Source organism: Schistocerca gregaria, chromosome 1, assembly GCF_023897955.1.
Source record: "Schistocerca gregaria isolate iqSchGreg1 chromosome 1, iqSchGreg1.2, whole genome shotgun sequence".
Lineage (NCBI taxonomy): Eukaryota > Metazoa > Arthropoda > Insecta > Orthoptera > Acrididae > Schistocerca > Schistocerca gregaria.
In genome coordinates this window covers 608626312-608645853 of record NC_064920.1, presented here as the reverse complement: position 1 = coordinate 608645853, position 19542 = coordinate 608626312, and the positions used below count along the sequence as shown (strand labels likewise).

General features: G+C 37.0%; 1 protein-coding gene across 3 annotated transcripts in view; it reads left to right on the top strand.

The window, feature by feature from the left end:
• Nucleotides 1-19542, top strand: part of LOC126358622 (zinc metalloproteinase nas-14-like) — a 118600-nt gene that overhangs the window by 66791 nt on the left and 32267 nt on the right. For all 3 annotated transcript variants that reach the window (XM_050007566.1, XM_050007564.1, XM_050007565.1), the window contains exon 4: nucleotides 16403-16705. In XM_050007566.1, the coding sequence (XP_049863523.1) occupies nucleotides 16403-16705 (303 nt within the window). The remainder of the gene's footprint in view (nucleotides 1-16402; nucleotides 16706-19542) is intronic.

The window sequence follows — 19542 nt, the reverse complement described above, 5'->3', positions numbered from 1 at the left end:
TTGAATGATTAACTATTGATTCCTCTACTCTTCATGTTGTATTACAACAGCCTTAATTAATTTAATGTTCCTTGCTACAAATACATACTACATTTGAAGATAACCTTCTCTGTAGTGTGCATTAATGAATCCATGTTGCTCCCATGTCAAAATTTATGCCATAGAAAATGATCGGTTCATGTCATTTATGCCTGTGAGACAGTGGCGGATACAGAAAAACCCCAAGCAGGGGGCACTTAAGATATCTTGAGCTACCTTTACTTTTACCGTAATAAAAAATAATCAAGTCACATGCAAAGTTTAAGAAAGTATCGAGATCACTAGAATAGCTGTGACTTTTCTCATATATATGTGTTAGCTATCTATATGCCAGACAGAAACATATAAAATATGATGACATGGATGCACGTGCTACATAGGAAAGTAAAACTACTCGATAACTCAATTCAGTTGAGTCGACTAATGAAAGAAACAAATGAACAGGGGCTGACTCGTGTGGGCGGCACAGGTGGCAATGCAGGTGGCCCTGCAAGGGGGGGAGGGGGGAGGGAGGGAATGCCCACACACAATGTGTATCTGCCACTGCTGTGAGACAGCAGAATAGAAGACAAACAATAAAACATTCCCCTTTTCAGACATCCTCTAACCCCACAGTGGATGCACTACTTATTCCTACACTCCAGTGGTAAGTGGCCAACTTTACTTAGTTCGTGGTCCAGTACACCAACATCAATTAAAATTAAGCATTTCTTAAAATATTACTGTCTCTGTAAGTATTTTTATTTTTTACTGGGCAGTAAAACTACACCTTCAAGAAGGTCTTAACTATAGTTCACTGTTTTTGAGTTAGCTGTTAGCTGCTAGATGCGTATTATTGTAAGAAACAGCTGAGAACCACAGGATGCATGAATACTTGTTTTGGCGACTTGATGACCACTGTCATAGATCATGGTGTCACATAACTCCACATGAATGATCAAATAGATTATTGATGTGGCTATGATTGTGAAATGTCAATAAAGTGAATAGAGAGGGTAATAGAGTCAGGATTTAGCTTGACTTTAGTAGAGGTCTACCATATGCTCGAAAATAAATCTATCAAGTACGAAAATGTGCTTCAACTGCCTCTACATTTTCAGAACACATTTAATTGTAGGACAACTGAGATTCTAAATGGGCCCAGAAGAAAAAGTCTGTGGCTTTTGGTTTGAAGGATTAAGTGGCTAGACATACACATCACACCCACCTACCAGATTGCACAGCAGTTAAAAATGTGTACACCTTCCCACATTATGGAAGCATAATGATCTGTTGATAACTCATGTTCATTCACAGGTTGAGAATACCTTCCCACATTATGGGAGCTAATTATCAGTTGATAACTCATGTTCATTTACAGGTTTAGACATGTTTTCGAATGATTCTGAAAGCATACGTTCCAAAAGACAAACACAAAAACACAAACACAGCATCCAGAGATGGGCAATACAGGCTCTACAAAAGCCAAGTAATTAACATTGATCAGTCAGTTTCCTAAATGAAAGATCACGTATATACACAAAGGTGTGCTGCATTGCAGTTATAGTACCTCTTATTTCCTTGATTTCCAGAGAAAGATATCTTTGCCTGCCCACAACATTCAACACAGAACATTTTGATAATTTTGTGTCAATAACAATTTACGAGCCTGCATTTTGTGATTTCTATCATTATAACTTAATTCTTGTACAATGATTTTGTGAAGAGTGGAAATTATATCCTGGAGTATTCAGTGTACCAATAAAATGCACATTTTCTGTTATTGTAACATGTGGCACATTCCTGTAGCTATCAAGAGTGTTCTTGTGTGCTACACCAGCTAAAGTGCAGCATTCTCTTTCACAGAAAATATAGATACATCGTAATCTCACAATAGTTCACAATTCCAGTCTGGACCATGTTGTAGAATGCACCACGAGAATAATGATGATAGCCCAGGAACAATCAGCTCACAAATAATATATACAACAGCTTTTCCAAATGTAATTGAAGTCCAGCAAACAGCCAGGTCATGAAAGTACAGGGTAGGTGAGGTAAAGACTTTAGCACTGCTTGATGCAAAGTGTCTTGCACTCACCCAGCAGCCAGAACTTGTCTTCAGCTTGACATCAGTGGCCAAACCCATTTGATGGCCTGCTGATGCTCTTTCCAGCCAACTGAAAAATCATTGATAGCAGACATTACAAGAAACTGAATTCACTATTGGGTGACAGCTTCCCCTTCACTCAGTGTGTAGGATCAAAAGTGTCCATTTCAGTGTCATGATTATCATATCAGTAGGGGAATATGGAGGAGGGTAAGCAAACTAAAGGTTAACTGTCTGAGTTGACGTCTGCCATGATCTCTTTATTTATTTATTTGTCCATATAAATCTCTTTTTAAGTAAATGCGTTGTACACAGGATATTGGACAGAAAACCTTTTTAGCTATTGGATTTTAAATGTCAAACACACATTTTATAATTTTTTTATGACAAATTAGATCTATACAGTTAATAATTATAAATTTTTGAAATACTGAATATTTATTACTTATTTCTATAATTAAAGATACAAATTACATTTTTTCTTGCTTAAGATACTGTGAGATTGAATAGTAGCAGTTTTTGAGATGGTAGGATGTCACAGACTTTTTAAAGCTTTGTAGTTCAGTAAGAGATTTTATATGTCTTGGTAATCTGTTGTAAAGTTTTGTTCCTGCATGATATACACCTTTTTGGCATAATGTGGTGTTACAATGATTAAAATGTCTGTCACTGTCTGACCTGGTACTGTAATCTTGGACACTTTTGTTTTGAGGAATAAGGTCGGAGATGAGATGCTGGGAATGGAGGCTGCAGCAACTCAGCAAGAATCCCAGCAATTGTAGTCAAAATGGGACATGATATTCATAATGTTGCCAGTGGCAAGTAGATGCCCACTGTCTGTGAGTGTAATTGGAAGCAACAGTACAGCAACTGGATGTGGCCTAGGTTACTATACTAGGCTGATGGCATCTTATGCAACTCTGCATCAGGCACAACTTGTAGCGGAAGTGGCATCCTCACTGTCAGAGCCACTGCTCAAGGCCACACAGCATTATAGCTTCCACACTATAGAGCATGACCATTTGTGAGTAGGGGCAGCACAAGTGGCACCAATCCTTGGACTCCTATGTCTCATGGCCCTTGACATATTAGAGGTGGTCAATGAGTGGCTGCCCAGTGGATACCAAACAATTATTTTGTGGTTCGCTGGGTACATATGACCAGTCTATTTGTGATGGGTTGTTCTGCTGTTGTTAGCAGAGATGTTACATAGTGCTGGTTACTGCAATGCTGATTCAGCAAACTGGACAGCCAACACCTGATGGCTACTGTGAAACAAGCATAATGTTGGTAGCAGCTAGAATGCTGGTGATGATGTCAGCTGTGTGGCATCTTCTGCAACAGGTACGGAACGTGTGCCATGTTTTTGTGACAGCATGGTATATACTGTAGAATTAATGCATCTTAATTGATGCTGTTTAAAATATTGGGTAGAGAATTATTCATATATGGGAAAGTACATAAGCAACAAAATTTACTCATTTTTGGTAACTGTCTTATCCAGCTGACCCTGCTATTGACATTGGGGAAGGGAAGGGGGGAGGAAATTTTAAAAAACATTTGTTTAGTACTTCTACAATCTACTTTAAAGAAAAGATTTTCTCAATTTGCAATGTTTACTTACAATGAATTGCATTACTGCAATGAAGCTGACCAATCAGGTAATACACAGCATTCCTGTTATGTGGTGTTGGCTAGTTCATAGTAACATCATGCAGGAGTTAATAAGAGTGTAAATCTAGATGCACTGTATGTGGTAGAAGAGGGGGTCGGGGTAAATTTGACAGGTCAGAAAATAAGAGATACAGAAAACTAATAGGCAGTAGAGAAAGGAATAATTATTGACATGAAATGTTGAGACTGTAAAAATAAATTCTATATTAAAGCCAGGTGGGTGATAAGAAATGTTGTAACACCACTTCCCAACTGCAGAGTTCTGAGAAACTGGTGTGTGGAGGAAGAATCCAGATGGCATACGTTGTGAAACAGGCTCTGCCACTATCATGTTACAGAGCACACTTTGCAATAGGATATGATGGGTTGCAAATATACAGCCCCCGTCTATGCCCATTCATTCTAACTGATAACTTGGTGGTAGTCATGCCAATGTAAAATGCCAAACTATATTTATGTAACAGCTGGTACATAACGTGTTGTTTCACAGATGGATCTCCCTTGATAGTATGTATAAGTTTTTCCAGTTACAGTGATGGTACTGGTGAAGGTAGAAGGATGCATAGGGCAAATCTTACAGTGGGGACAGTCACAGGGGTAGGAGCCAATGGGTAGGGAAATGGGTGTAGTAGCAGCACAGGGTCTGACAAGAATATAGCTGAATCAGAAGGCCAATAAAAAGCTATTCTATGTTTGGTGGGTAAAATGTCAGACAGAATGGACCTTATTTCATAGCATGATTTTAGGAAGCCATAGCCTTGTCAAAATAGCTGTCTAATACATTCAAGACAGGATAATACTAAGTGACACGTGGTGCACACTCAGGCTGTTGTTGTTTTTAAAAAAACTCTGCAGTACCAGGATTGGATGGGATTGCCCAGGAAATCTGAACTACATTAGTTACATACAGTGAAGGCTGAGATGAGACTGATGGTGTATGCCAGTAAAGAGTCCTCATATGAACAATTACATTTGCCTTGTATGCCAAGGGTGTATGGGAGGGAACATTTGACATGGAAAGCATGGCACCTGTTAACAAGTAAACACTATTGTTTGTTAGTAGCTTTTGTGTGAACAGGAGTATATAGATGATCTTCACTGAGGATGAGGTCGACATCAAGGAAAGTGGCACAGGATTCATAATGGGACAAATTACATTTAATTGGAAGAGTGTATTTAGAGATTACAAGAATTTTAACAGGTCAGCCTCATCATGAATCTATGTGGCAAAAGTGTCATCTACGTATCTAAATAAAACAAGGGGCTAAAGGCATGTGGATCCCAGGAAAGTCCCCTCCAGGTGACCTATGAAGAGGCTGGCATAGGAAGGAGCCATCCTGGTTCCCATGGCTGTACCCCTGATCTGTTTGTATGTCTGGCCTTCAAAGATAAAGTAGATGTTGGTAAGTATAAAGTTGATTAAAAAGAGCAGGAAAGATGACATAGGTCAGGAATCAGGTGGGCACTTATTGAGGAAATATTCAGCAGCAGACGAACTATGTACATAGTGATGTAGGTATAGAGGAAGATGTCATCAACAGTGACAAGCAAGGTGTGCACTGGGAGTGGGATGGGCACAGACTTAAGTCAGTCTATGAAATGGTTGGTGACTTTAATATAGGAGGGATGTCTTTGTAATGTAGGTTGCAGGTGTTGCTCAACAGAGGCAGTGGGTGCTTTGAAGCCAGCTCTTATAGGACAGCCAGGGTGGTTGGGTTTGTGGATCTTAGATGCTGGCTTCAAAGCACCCACTGAATATATATCTGCCTTAGTTGATCAACACCTTCAACCTGTAGTACAATTACTTCCTTTCTATATTAAAGATACCAGCCATTTTGTAGATTGTTTGAAATCTGTGTCTGTTCCAGTCCCACCTTGTACTTTGCTTGTCACCATTGATGCCATTTCCCTCTGTACCAACAGCCTCTATGTGCATGGTCTGTCTGCTGCTGAATATTTCCTCAACCAGCATCCACCTGATTCCAAACCTATGATGTCCATCTCACTCACCTTAAGTAACTTCATTCTTACCAACAACAACTATACCTTTGAGGGGCAGACATACAAAGAGGCCATAGGCACAGCCATGGCAAAAAGGATGTTGACCTCATCCTCACCACCAGTCAGCTACACATGTCTGTTTACATGATACCTACTAACAAACAACAGTACTTACAGTGTGCCATTTGCCATCCTTTCCATGTCAAATGTTCCCTTCCATACAGCCTTGGTATTCAAGCAAATGTATATGTTCACATGTGGACTCCTTGTAGCAATATACCACCAGTCTCATATCAGCCTTAATCAGATGTAATTACCCCACTAGCCTAGTTCAAAAGATTTCCCATGCTACCCCATTCAATCCTGGTACTACTGATCCCTCCAAAAAACAACTTAGGAGTACACCTCTTGTCACTCGTATTATCCTGGTCTTGAATGTATTAACGAGCTACTTCAACATGGCTATGACTTCCTAAGATCATGCAGTTAAATGAGGTCTGTTCTGTCTGATATTTTGCCCACCACACCTAGAATAGCTCTTTGTCGCCCTCCCAGTCTCTTCAATGTCCTTGTCAGACAATTGTGCACCCTTTTCCCCATCAAATGGCTTCTATTCCTGTGACTGTCCCACTGTGAGACTTGCACTATGCACCCTCCTACCACCAACTATATCATCACTGCAACTGGCAAAACAGTGCACCTAGGTGCCTGTTTCACCACACTTAACATCTGGATTCTTTCCTCACACACCAGTTTCTCAGAACTCTGAAGATGGGAAGTAGTGTTACTACACATCCTTGGTTCTTACCACCTGCCTGGTCTGAAATTGCATTAATTCTTTATGGTCTCAGCACTTCTTCTCAGTAACGTCTACACTCCCTTTTAATATTCTATATCTTTTATTTTCTGACCAGTCCCTTTTACCCTGCCCCCCCCCCCCCCCCCGCCCCTTACCAAATACAATGCACTTAGCTTCCCATTCTTGTTAACTCATGCATGATATTTTGTCCGTAATCTATCTTGCATACTACCTTTAAGCCCTCAGGTTTTCAAATCTCATTCAATCGAGGGCCCAACAATCAGTTTTTCCTTCACATCCCATCCAGAAAGTCTCTCCTTACATGAGGTTCTAGGTGGCTTTTCTGAACTCTCCATACTTCCTAAACCTCACCAGACTTTTTCCTTCATCCCACTTCTTACCCCTTCAATGATTCGCCCAGAAGGAAGAGCCATGAGCTCTGAAAGGTATTATATTTTGTTGCTTATGTACTTTCCCATATATGAATAATTCTCTACCCAATATTTTAAACAGCATCAATTAAGATGCATTAATTCTACAGTATATACCATGCTGTCACAAAAACATGGCACACGTTCCGTACCTGTTGCAGAAGATGCCACACAGCTGACATCATCACCAGCATTCTAGCTGCTACCAACATTATGCTTGTTTCACAGTAGCCATCAGGTGTTGGCTGTCCAGTTTGCTGAATCAGCATTGCAGTAACCAGCACTATGTAACATCTCTGCTAACAACAGCAGAACAAAATTTACTCATTTTTGGTAACTGTCTTATCCAGCTGACCCTGCTATTGACATTGGGGAAGGGAAGGGGGGAGGAAATTTTAAAAAACATTTGTTTATTACTTCTACAATCTACTTTAAAGAAAAGATTTTCTCAATTTGCAATGTTTACTTACAACGAATTGCATTACTGCAGTGAAGCTGACCAATCAGGTAATACACAGCATTCCTGTTATGTGGTGAAGGGCAGTTGATGAGAAACAGAGGTACTGTATGTAAAATAAGTGTGGAAATGAGATGGGTTACTATCTTCAAATCGAACACTTCCACTTTATATTTTGATACAGATGTATATTTAAGTACAAGCATCTACAGGTATATACAACAAGTCACATAAACAGACTGAATCATGAATAAACTTGTTGTAGCTGGGATTCACAGTCATAAAATTTTTTTTGAAGGACGTCATCTTTCCACCAGTGACTGTTATAAGTTTTTATTACACTATTGCAATTTCAGCATTAGGCCATTATCAAATGATATTATGGCTTTAAGCCATGTCAATGTAATGTAAGCTGACACATTTGTATGTCGTTGTCAATACTGTTAAATACACTCATGACGTTGTTACACAGTGCAAGCACACATATTCAAATATTGTAAAACAACATAATCTGTTAGTGCACATGTTTATTAAACCACCACTAGTCACAAATTCATTAGACCACAGCTGCAGACTACTGTTTGCAGTAGCCTGCAGTCTATGTTTTACATCCTCTCTATTTCAGACATCATCAGTTATTTTGCTCCCCAAATAGCACAGTTCATCTATTACTTTCAGTGTTTCATTTTTTGGATCCATTACTTTCAATAATTTGTATTACATGCTTTTGGGTCCAAAAAACTTTAGCCTTGTTTCGTGAGCTATGCTGACATATGATACAGTATGACATTATGAAAAGAAAGTAAGCCAAGCGAGAAAGTAAGCCAAGCGTATCAACTTTTTTCTTTCTACATCTGTTATGTCTGTCAATATTTGCATTGCAAACAAAGATTTGTTCAGAAATCTCAGCATTTCTATTGTAAGATTCTCCCAAATGAATTTACAAATACATCAATCCAAATAATGTAACAGTTTCAATCTCTTCTATCTGCTTATCTTCATATTTGATACTGTTAATTAGAAACCTCTGTCAGATTTCAAATTGTTTATAGTAATTTTTTGCAAAGTTTAGTGACAGTTAAGTGGCTAGAAACCTTTTATTAATGTCCATAAAAATTTCATCAACTGCTGTTTCTAAAACTGCATTTGATAAGCTATTTATCAAAATATTTGTGTCATCTACAAACAAAACAACCTTATCATTCATTAATGCTACTGCTGAAAGGTCATTAATACACTCAAGAAAAGGAATCTAAGACAGAACATCATGGCACATCAGACATAATTAATTCCAGTTCAGATGAAGATCCATAGCTTAGATCTCTTTCCTATTCACACCATTTATTTCCTGATGTGAATCATTTCACAAAATTTCCTGCAACTTTGTAATATTTTAATTTAATTATAAGGGTGTTGTGAATGCCATAGTCAAATGCCTTTCTCAGATCACAGAAAAAAACTGGTAGCTCGTAATTTATAGTAATTTCATGTGCTCTCACTAAATATGTAAATAGCCTTCTCAATATCAACACTCTTTAGAAAGCCCAAACTGTCCTTTCAACAGTATATAATTTTTATCCAGAAGATTAATTATCTATTATTTTTTGTAAAATTCTTGGGAATGCTTGTAAAAATGAAAAAAAGTGAAATTGACCAGAAGTTTGATGGTATTTCTCTTTCCCCTTTGTATACATTGACTTAGGTGGCTACAAATACTGCACCAGTTCTAGGCCCACACCATTGTCAATATAAGTGATGCAGATATTATCAGTGGCCTTAGGAAACAGCTAAAATTGGTAAAATTCAGCAAAGTCTCAGTGGCCAATGGAGTCCTTATCAGATTAAATGCAGAATTTGAGGCTGCATTAGCTGCTCTTTTAACCATAATATACCCTTTAACAAGAAACTGTATCCAGTAGTAGGAAGAAAGAACAGGATGCATCAAGAATTGTAGCAGAAGTGGTCCACAAAATGTCTATCCAATATTGTTGACATTGAACTGCTGTAAAATCGTATAATATATTCTGAGATAAAATATAATGAGATATCTCTAACAGAATGATCTCATACATATTAATCAGCATGAGTTCCAAAATATCAGTCATGTGAAACTGAATTTGCACTTTTCTCATGTGACATTTGAAAGTTATGAAATCAAACAGATGAAGTACCTCTCAACTTCTAAAAAGAATTCGGTTCAGAACTACACCAATCTTTATTATTGAAAATACAATCATATGGAGTATGGTATAAAACAAAATTTGTGAAAGGACTGAGGATTTCTTGGTAGGCAGGATGCAGCACATTATCTTGGATGGAGGATCATCAACAGTTGTAGAAGTAGCTTCGGACATACTTGAGGGATGTTTGTTGGGATCCTTGCTGCTCACATCATTAATTAATGACCTGGTAGATAATAATAGTAGTAATACTAGACTTTTGCAAATGTTGCAGTTATCTACACCATGAAGCACTGTCTGAGAAGACTTCAGAAATATTCAGTAAGATCTTGATAAGATTTAGAAGTGGTAAAAAGACAGGCAACTTGGACATTCATACAAGTAAAATTGTGAACATTACAAAATGTAAAGAAATTAATATCCTATGACTACAGTATCAGTGAAAGACAATTGAAGAACTCAGTTGCAAACATTGGTGAGGGGCAGTTGATGAGAAACAGAGGTACTGTATGTAAAATAAGTGTGGGAATGAGATGGGTTACTATCTTGAAATCGAACACTTCCACTTTATATTTTGATACAGATGTATATTTAAGTACAAGCATCTACAGGTATATACAACAAGTCACATAAACAGACTGAATCATGAATAAACTTGTTGTAGCTGGGATTCACAGTCATAAAAAATTTTTTGAAGGACGTCATCTTTCCACCAGTGACTGTTATAAGTTTTTATTACACTATTGCAATTTCAGCATTAGGCCATTATCAAATGATATTATGGCTTTAAGCCATGTCAATGTAATGTAAGCTGACACATTTGTATGTCGTTGTCAATACTGTTAAATACACTCATGACGTTGTTACACAGTGCAAGCACACATATTCAAATATTGTAAAACAACATAATCTGTAAGTGCACATGTTTATTAAACCACCACTAGTCACAAATTCATTAGACCACAGCTGCAGACTACTGTTTGCAGTAGCCTGCAGTCTATGTTTTACATCCTCTCTACTTCAGCCATCATCAGTTATTTTGCTCCCCAAATAGCACAGTTCATCTATTACTTTCAGTGTTTCATTTTCTAATCTAATTCCTTCAGCATTGCCTGATTTAATTCGACTGCATACCATTACCCATGTTTTGCTCTTGTTGATGTTCATCTTATATACTCCTTTCAAGAGACTGTCCTTTTCATTCAGCTGCTCTTCCAAGTTCTTTGACATCTTTAACAGAATTGCAATGTCATCAGCAAAGCTCAAAGTTTTTATTTCTTCTCCCTGAACCTTAATTCCTACTTCACATTTTCTTTGCTTTCCTTTATTGCTTCTCAATGTAGAGATTGAATATCAGGGATAGGCTATAATTGTGTCTCATTCCCTTCTCAACCTCTGCCTCCCTTTCATGCTCCTTGATTCTTACAACAGCTGTCTGGATTCTGTACAAATTGTAAATAGCCTTTTGCTCCCTTTATTTTACCCCTGCTAATTTCACAATTTCAAAGAGAGCATTCCAGTCAACATTGTCAAAAGCTTTTTCTAAGTCTGCAAATGCTATAAACAAAGATTTGCCTTTCCTTAATACATATTCTAAGATAAGTTGTATTGTCAGTATTGCCTTGTGTGTTTCTACATTTCTCCAGAATCCAAACTGTTCTTCCCCAAGGTCAGCTTCTACAAGTTTTTCTATTCCTCTCTAAAGAATTTGTGTTATTAAATTGACAGTTCAGTAATTTTCACACCTGTCAGCATATGCTTTTGGGGAGTTGGAATTATTACATTCTTTTTGAACTCTGAGGGTATTTTGCCTCTCCCATATATCTTTTCACCTGTCTCATATAGCTTTGAAGTGGTTATACTTCATTATTTTAAAAGTTGGTAATGCAAATCTCAGCTTTATAAACTGACAATTCAGTTTGTATTTTTGAGAGGTTTCACAGCACTGTGTCATTAACTGGCCCTGCAAGCAGACAGTGGTAAGTCAATGGCAACTCATGTTAAGTGCACTGAGTTTGCAAGAAGTACTCATTGACATACTTTTAAGAATAAAATTTTGGATAGAATGTATGGTTTTATACAGATGATTATACCCCAGAAATATTTGAAAGCAATGACTTGTCTGAATTGGAATCAGTGTATGTGAAACAACTTACTTATGAGATGTTATTGAAATTTTACTTTGAAGTTTCTTACAACAAGAAGTTCATACATTACCATTGATTACAACCAAGATCTGTCCATCAAGTCATACAGATACTAGAGTGTAACAATTTGTTGAGACATGAAGTCAAATGATCACATGTATGAAAAACAGATGGCAGACTTCACTTCATTGGTAGAATATTGGGAAAGTCCAATGAGTTTCAGAACAGGTTGCTTACAGAACATTGTGTGACCCAGGCTATAATACTGGTTAAGTGTGTGGGACCCATACCACATAGGACAAGCAGGTGATACTGAATGTAGGCAGTTTGCTGGACCCATAGGAGAATGTCATGGAAATATTAAAAATCCTGAACAGGCAGATCCTTGTAGATACACACAACTGGCCCATGAAAGCCCACTTACAAATTTCCAAGAACTTATATGATATTATGAATATATGAACATACTACTGTCCCCTACATATAGTTCCAATATGAACTAAGAAAATGAGATTAGACTAGTTACAGCACGAAGAGGCATTTAAGCACCCACTCTTACCACATTCCATATGTGAATGGAATAAGAAGTCCCGTTACATGGTGCAATGGGAAGAATTCTCTGACATGCACTTTACAGCAGTTTGTTGAGTATGGTGTAGATGTACATTTAGATGTATTTCAGTCAGTTGGGAAATGTTCCAATGACAAATGATAGGTTACACAAATAATCTAAAATGTTAATCAACTTAGCAGACAACCCTTTAATTAACATTTTATCATAATCTGCATAACTTCTTCATTTTAAATATTTTATGAGAGTTGCTATTTCCTCTGTTGTAGTGAGGGTCATATTCATATTACTGAAATTATTTGTAATACCTGGTCTCATATAATCTGTAGCTGTACTGTATTAACTGAGCCTGATAACCCCATATAATCAGTTACTGCTATAAACTGCTTGTTAAAGATCCTTTTTAAAACTGCACTCAATTTCCAAAGAACCATCCATGCATAAAGATATCTCATCCTTTATGTGTCTAGTTCTACCAATCTGCTCAATCATTATATGCCATTTCATCTCTATTTTGTTGCTGATGTGGCTATCTTCTTCTCATAATGTATTTGCTTTATGTCTGGGTTACTTTGTTCAGTATTCTGCAGTATACAGTGGAACCTTGCATAGCGAGCATAATTTGTTCCAGAATCTTACTTGTAACATGAGATACACATTAAGCGAAACCATTTATCCCATATAAATCAATGAAAGAATTTATAATGCACTCCATGCAGGATAAGTACTAAATTTTTATGTTATACATTATTGTGTTCTTTATTATGCATGATACATAACCAATTCTTTTTTCCTAGGAAGCTATCTATAGTCATTCGTTTCTGTGGACGCTTCAACACTTGGCAAAAATGCGACACAGCATTATCGTGAAATAAATTTGTAGTGCATGTAGTCACTGCTTTATTGGGATGATGTGTGTACAATGTGTGTTCAATGCAACCATTCCCATGCTTTCAACATTTCTCATACTGTGCCAGAAGAGTGCTGCTTTGCTGTCAATGGGATGTACCCTTTGCATACACTTCACAATGGTTTGCAGAGTATACATGTAGATGCAGATGTTGAATGTCATAATGCAGTCATAGCTAAGGTTCTTTCCAACCTCAATTGCTCTGCTTGCTTTCTATGTCACTTCTCATTTCCTTCATTAATTTTTACTCCTTTTCCATTTATTCTGCCTGAGGTGCTATTTATTGTATTTTATTGTTTTGGTCTTTTCTGCCACTTCTTTTCCAAGCATTTCACAATTTCCAATCATCTGGGTATTCTCCTCCATCCTACACTTCTCTCTCAGTTCTTAACTGTCTTCTTGCCTGCATTCTGAATTCTTCAGTTTCAGGGAGTACTTGATTAGTTATCATCTCAGTGCCAAAATCTTCATTCATTCATTCATTGTTCTCCATAAATCTCATCAAGAAGAATAACCTTCACGTATGTGGAATGAGTCAAAGTAAATCTTAAAAAAAGGCAAGAAACTTAAAAAACTTAATTTGTTACCTGTATAAAACAATTCTGAGGCAGAAATGTTAGTCATTAGGACAGACCTACCTTCAGGAGGCCAAATATTAGTACTACTGATAGACACATATGAAATCATACACATTATCCTTGCTTTTGGTACCAATGCAGGTAGTTCCTCTTTAGAAACACATAAATGATAGGTTGAGGAGGCCAATTTTGCCTCAAAATTGCTTTGATTTTCTGGAGTGAAATTTTCTTCTGATGACCCTATTAACAATAAATTATCACTGTGCTGCTTACTTGCAATACTATTTGTGTTTATGTCAATTAAAAGTAACCTAGTAAAAGTTTTGCTTTGTTAATGATATTAAATAGCTACTGTTTATCTCCTACTGGCACCTTAGTGTTTCCTCGATTAACTTACTGTTATTCAAAGAAAGCGATTGTCTACATCTGTAACAACATAAGCTTGTTTATATTTTGCTACAACTTGCCACAAGGCTTTGCAGCAATTTTCAATTCTTAATTCTAATTTTCAGTTCTCAATTCTGTATGAAACACATTAATTAAATTTTTATAGGCATCAACATAAAACAACATGTTTTGGAGAAATTGTTTATATTAAACATAAATCAAGCAACTGAGAAGTTTGTAAGGGAGAGAGAGAGAGAGAGAGAGAGAGAAATAGAAAGAAAGAGAGAGAAATTTTGAGACATAACACACTAGCCACATATTGTTTGGTAGCAAATTTAAAAAAAAATGTTCTTGAAATACAGACACCCACATTATTAAGCAAAATAGATCAACTGAACAGATTTATGTCTTCTATGCACAGAATTCCAACAACAAATTTGTACTAAAAGTATATTAAGCAATCACTTTCAATATTTTTTTCTGGATTGCAGTGCAATACAAGTTTTTCTAGTTATTATTTGTGGAATATTACTTTCATAAATCAGATTTAATTCATAGACAATAAGGAATATGCTACACTAGGAGTATCTGTGACAAAGCATTAGTTGAATTTTTAGGAATTAGTACACATCAAAAAAAGTTTTGCATCACCCCTGTTCGCAGAACTCCTGAAGATACACATTGACTGTGGATATTGTATCACAGACACCGTCCCTTTGGCTGTTCAGAGATGTCGCTAAACCTGCCCAAAGATGTAAACAACCATGCATGAGTTGATGGAGGGGGTCCAACAGTCGATCAGTTCCAGACATTCCACCAGGAAGGAGGTACACAGCTTGTTTTGTCTGCAGTTCAATGATGCCTAGACAGTCAATACCATGGTTCAATCATGTCTGCATCATTACTTTGTGCCAGGAAGGGCTCTCAATAAGGGAAGTCTCCAGGTGTCTACCAAAGTGATGTTGTTTGGACATGAAGGAGATACAGAGAGACAGGACTGTTGATGACATGCCTCACTGAGGCCGGCCAAGGGCTACTACTGTAGCGGATGACTGCTACCTATGGATTATGGCTCGGAGGAACACTAACAGCAATGCCACCAATTGACTAATGCTTTTCGTGCAGTCGTAGGATGTTGTGTGTGCAATAGGCTGCCTGATGCACAACTTCACTTCCGACTTCCATGGCAAGGTCCTTCTTTGCAATCACGACACCCTGCACCACAGTACAGATGGGCTCAACAACATGCTGAATGGACTGCTCAGGATTGGCATTACATTCTCTTCAATGATGAGTGTCGCATATGCCTTCAACCAGACAATCATCAGAGACGTGTTTGGAGGCAACCAGGTCAGGCTGAATGCCTTAGACACACTGTCCAATGAGTGCAGCAAGGTGGAGGTTCCCTGATGTTTTGGGGTGACATTATATGGGGTCGACGTACGCCTCTGGTGGTCATTAAAGGCACCGTAATGGCTGTACAATATGTGAATGCCTTCCTCCAACTGATAGTGCTACCATATCAGCAGCATATTGGTGAGCCATTCATCTTTATGGACGACAATTTGTGTCCCCCATCATGCACATCTTGTGAATGACTTCCTTCAGGATAACAACATCGCTCGACTAGAGTGGTCAGCATGTTTTCCAGACATGAACCCTATCGAACATGCCTGGGATAGATTGAAAAGGGCTGTTTATGGATGTTGTGACCCACCAACTGCCCTGATGGATCTATGCTGAATCGCTGTTGAGGAGTGGGACAGTCTGGACTAACAGTGCCTTGATGAACTTGTGGACAGTATGCCACAACGAATACAGGCATGGATCAATGCAAAAGGATGTGCTACTGGGTATTAGAGGACCAGTGTGTACAGCAATCTGGACCACCACCTCTGACGTTCTTGCTGTATGGTGGTACAACATACAATGTGTGCTGTATGGTGGTACAACATGCAGTGTGTGGTTTTCATGAGCAATAAAAAGGTCAGAAATATTTATGTTGGATCTCTGTACCAATTTTCTGTACTGGTTCTGGAACTCTTGGGACTGAGGTGATGCAAAACTTTTTTTTATGTGTATGTTGAATTATGAAACAAATTATTAACTGAATGAAAACAGTTAATTAACTTTTTGACTCAGCTGAAGAAGAAGTTGAAATCATTCGCAAAGCCATCAAAGATTATAAGAAAAAGACCTGTGTATCAATTCGACCATACAGAAAGGGTGATGAAGACTTTGTCATGGTACAAGGGAACAACACTGGCTGCTGGTCATATGTGGGAAGAAAAAATGGTGGCCAGGTACTTAATCTGCAGACTCCTGGATGTGTTCATCATGGGATTGTTATTCATGAGTTTTTGCATGCTCTAGGATTCTACCACCAACAGAGTGCTCATGACCGTGATGATTATGTCAAGATACTTTGGGAAAATATCAAAGAAGGTGAGCAATTTTTTCATGGACATATATTTAAGGTATAACAAAGAAACTAATTCAAAATATAATATAATGCTTCATTACATTATCTCACACATGAATTTTAAAAATCATGTGTATGAACTGCTTTAAACAGGTTTCCAGGTAAAACATTATATAGAAATTAAGATAATGAATTTTCTGCAGATATTTCAGTAAAATTATAAAACACAGATCAAATTTCTGCTAACAAGACCATTGTTTAATGATAATAAGAACTGAAGGAGTAGTTGTAATCTCATGTTTCACAAAATTATCCTGCTGGACTGTACTCACTGTCACAGGAAGTGGGCCTGGGAGGACAGTGATGTATTTAGGAATTAATTCAAGAGACATACATCTCTCAGATTTAGTATTCTATTTTTCTTAAGTGCTGAGTAGAGTAAAAGATCTTTGTAAGACCTTTTAAAGATCATTTTGCATGATACTAGTCTGTTTATCAGTTTCGTTCCAAAGCAGAACGCATCAGGATGTTGCCCTCATCACCAGACACATGCTTTTCCTGTTCAATCTATAGAATACAGTGACAGTACACTATGCCTGGGGAAAGAGCTACTGTTGAAACTAAATTTGTAACACTGCTAAAAATCACAATCAGTATTTTTTATTGACCTGTATCTCTCAATTCAAGAATAGCATAGTCAGAGAGTTTGAAGTAATTGACCTATTACATTGCAAATATCAGAGATTGTACAGTGGGGACAATGTCCCTATGTATAATACTATCAGAATAATGGATACTCCAGAATGGAAATAATAAACCTACGAACAGAACACACAGTATCTCAGTAACTGTGCAAAATAATCTTTCATACAGAAACACCATAGAACAGAGACATTTCTACCTTAAAAGCTAATCACTTTCTTTATTTTAAGCACACACACACACACACACACACAACACACACACACACACACACACACACACACACACACACACGAGAGAGAGAGAGAGAGAGAGAGAGAGAGAGAGAGAGAGAGAGAGAGAGAGAGAGAGAGAGAGTAAAACATATCCACCTATGGTCACAGCGACAATGTTTGTGTTGTCTGTATGGTTGTTTCTGAGAATGTGTACATAAACTAGAAAAAGGAATTTCACTTCAAAAGCTAATAGCATCTTTGTGCTGTTACACATTGCTTTGAGTCCCACTTGGATCAGTGATAGGTGAGAGACAGGCTTTCCTCACTGTTGTTCAATTTATACTTAAAAAACACCACTAATTAGTTCCAAACCAATTAATAGTTCATACAGATATCAACCAAACTACAAAATTTTAAAGGCATTAAAGTGAAATGAGTTTCTGACTTAAAAAGTGAAACAGTGTGTAATAATACTATTCCCAGTAATGAAGCAAAGTGAATCAATGAAATGAAATTAACTAACAAAAAGTCTTATGAATATTTGGAATAACTGACTTTTTACAGTGAGAAAAATATGACAAATTACAGAAGGAGAATAATCAGACTGAAAATTTATTTCTTTTAGGGAAATAAAACAAGAAGAGGAGACAGAATAAATGATGATACATGAAGATTTCTGGCTGTACAGATCAGATTTGCAGTTTCAGATATTATTTCAGAATTTAAAGGGGGTCAATATTCTACCCAAATTTTACCTCACATTAATGCTACAATTTATTTGATAACAGCTTAATTTTTCAAATAATGACTTTTGACATAATAGTTTATTGTTCAATTTTGATCCATTACATACAATGGATGTAGGAATCATAATTTATGAATAAATGGTTCAAGTGTATTGCACAAGTCTCAAGTATTAGATAGCTATTTCTGAAAATAGTGCCTTGTAAGGTAACTTAAAAGAAATTTGAAACTATTTTCTAAAATAGAAGCAAAATAAAGTATTTCCGGTATTTGTACATGAAAGTAGTTGAACTAAACATATGAAAATGCCAGTTTTGAAATAGAGTGAGTAAATAGCAACAGTAAATAAAATTAGGTGTGGTGTCAATAGATTAGCTGTAGATTTCTAATAAAGATAAGCTCACAGACACTGACTTCAGGATGTCTTCTCTAACTTTCATAAAAATGAAGTTTCTGTTTTAAAGTGTGAAGTGTGTGCCATAATATCTTATAACTTTCCATGAGGGTCACAGTCATATGAAGCTTTACCTTGGATAGTTGAAATCACAGTTTATTTGGAGATACTTCAAGTGCTTCATGTTTTCTGCGTAACTTGCTGTGAGGGTTTTTTATTTTGTTTATTTTTTTATTGTATGAATGAAGAGAGAGATCCTAAAAAAATTGTATGTCAACATGCTAAGTAAAAGAAAGTAAATACATAAAGAAAATGTCAGTAGTTGAATGCATCAGTCACAAAGCAAGATAAAGAGAGATAGCATCAGAAGATAGGGACACATGGAAGATTATATAAACTGGGCTACAAATAGGAAGTGACTGTACCTAAAATGCAAAAGCAATGAAATAAAAGAAACTGCTCAGTAGAAATCACAAAATGTCAAAGTTTAAAATGGAGACATGAAAAAGAATACATTTGCAGCAAACGAATGAGTAAGTCAATATGCAGATATGACAAACATTAAATCAAAAGTATCGACTGAAATCTAATAATAATGTTGTGAAAAGAGTAGACTGTCGTTCACTATATAATGGAGACACTGAATAGGAGACAGGTCCATCAAAAACATTGATATAGATTTGAGATTTCGGGTCTTTCTTTTAAAGTAGAAAACAAGTGTTCACTATTATCACACAGGCACAGCTCACACACACATGATCACCATCTCTAACCACTCAGGCTGGACTGCATACAGTAATGGCAT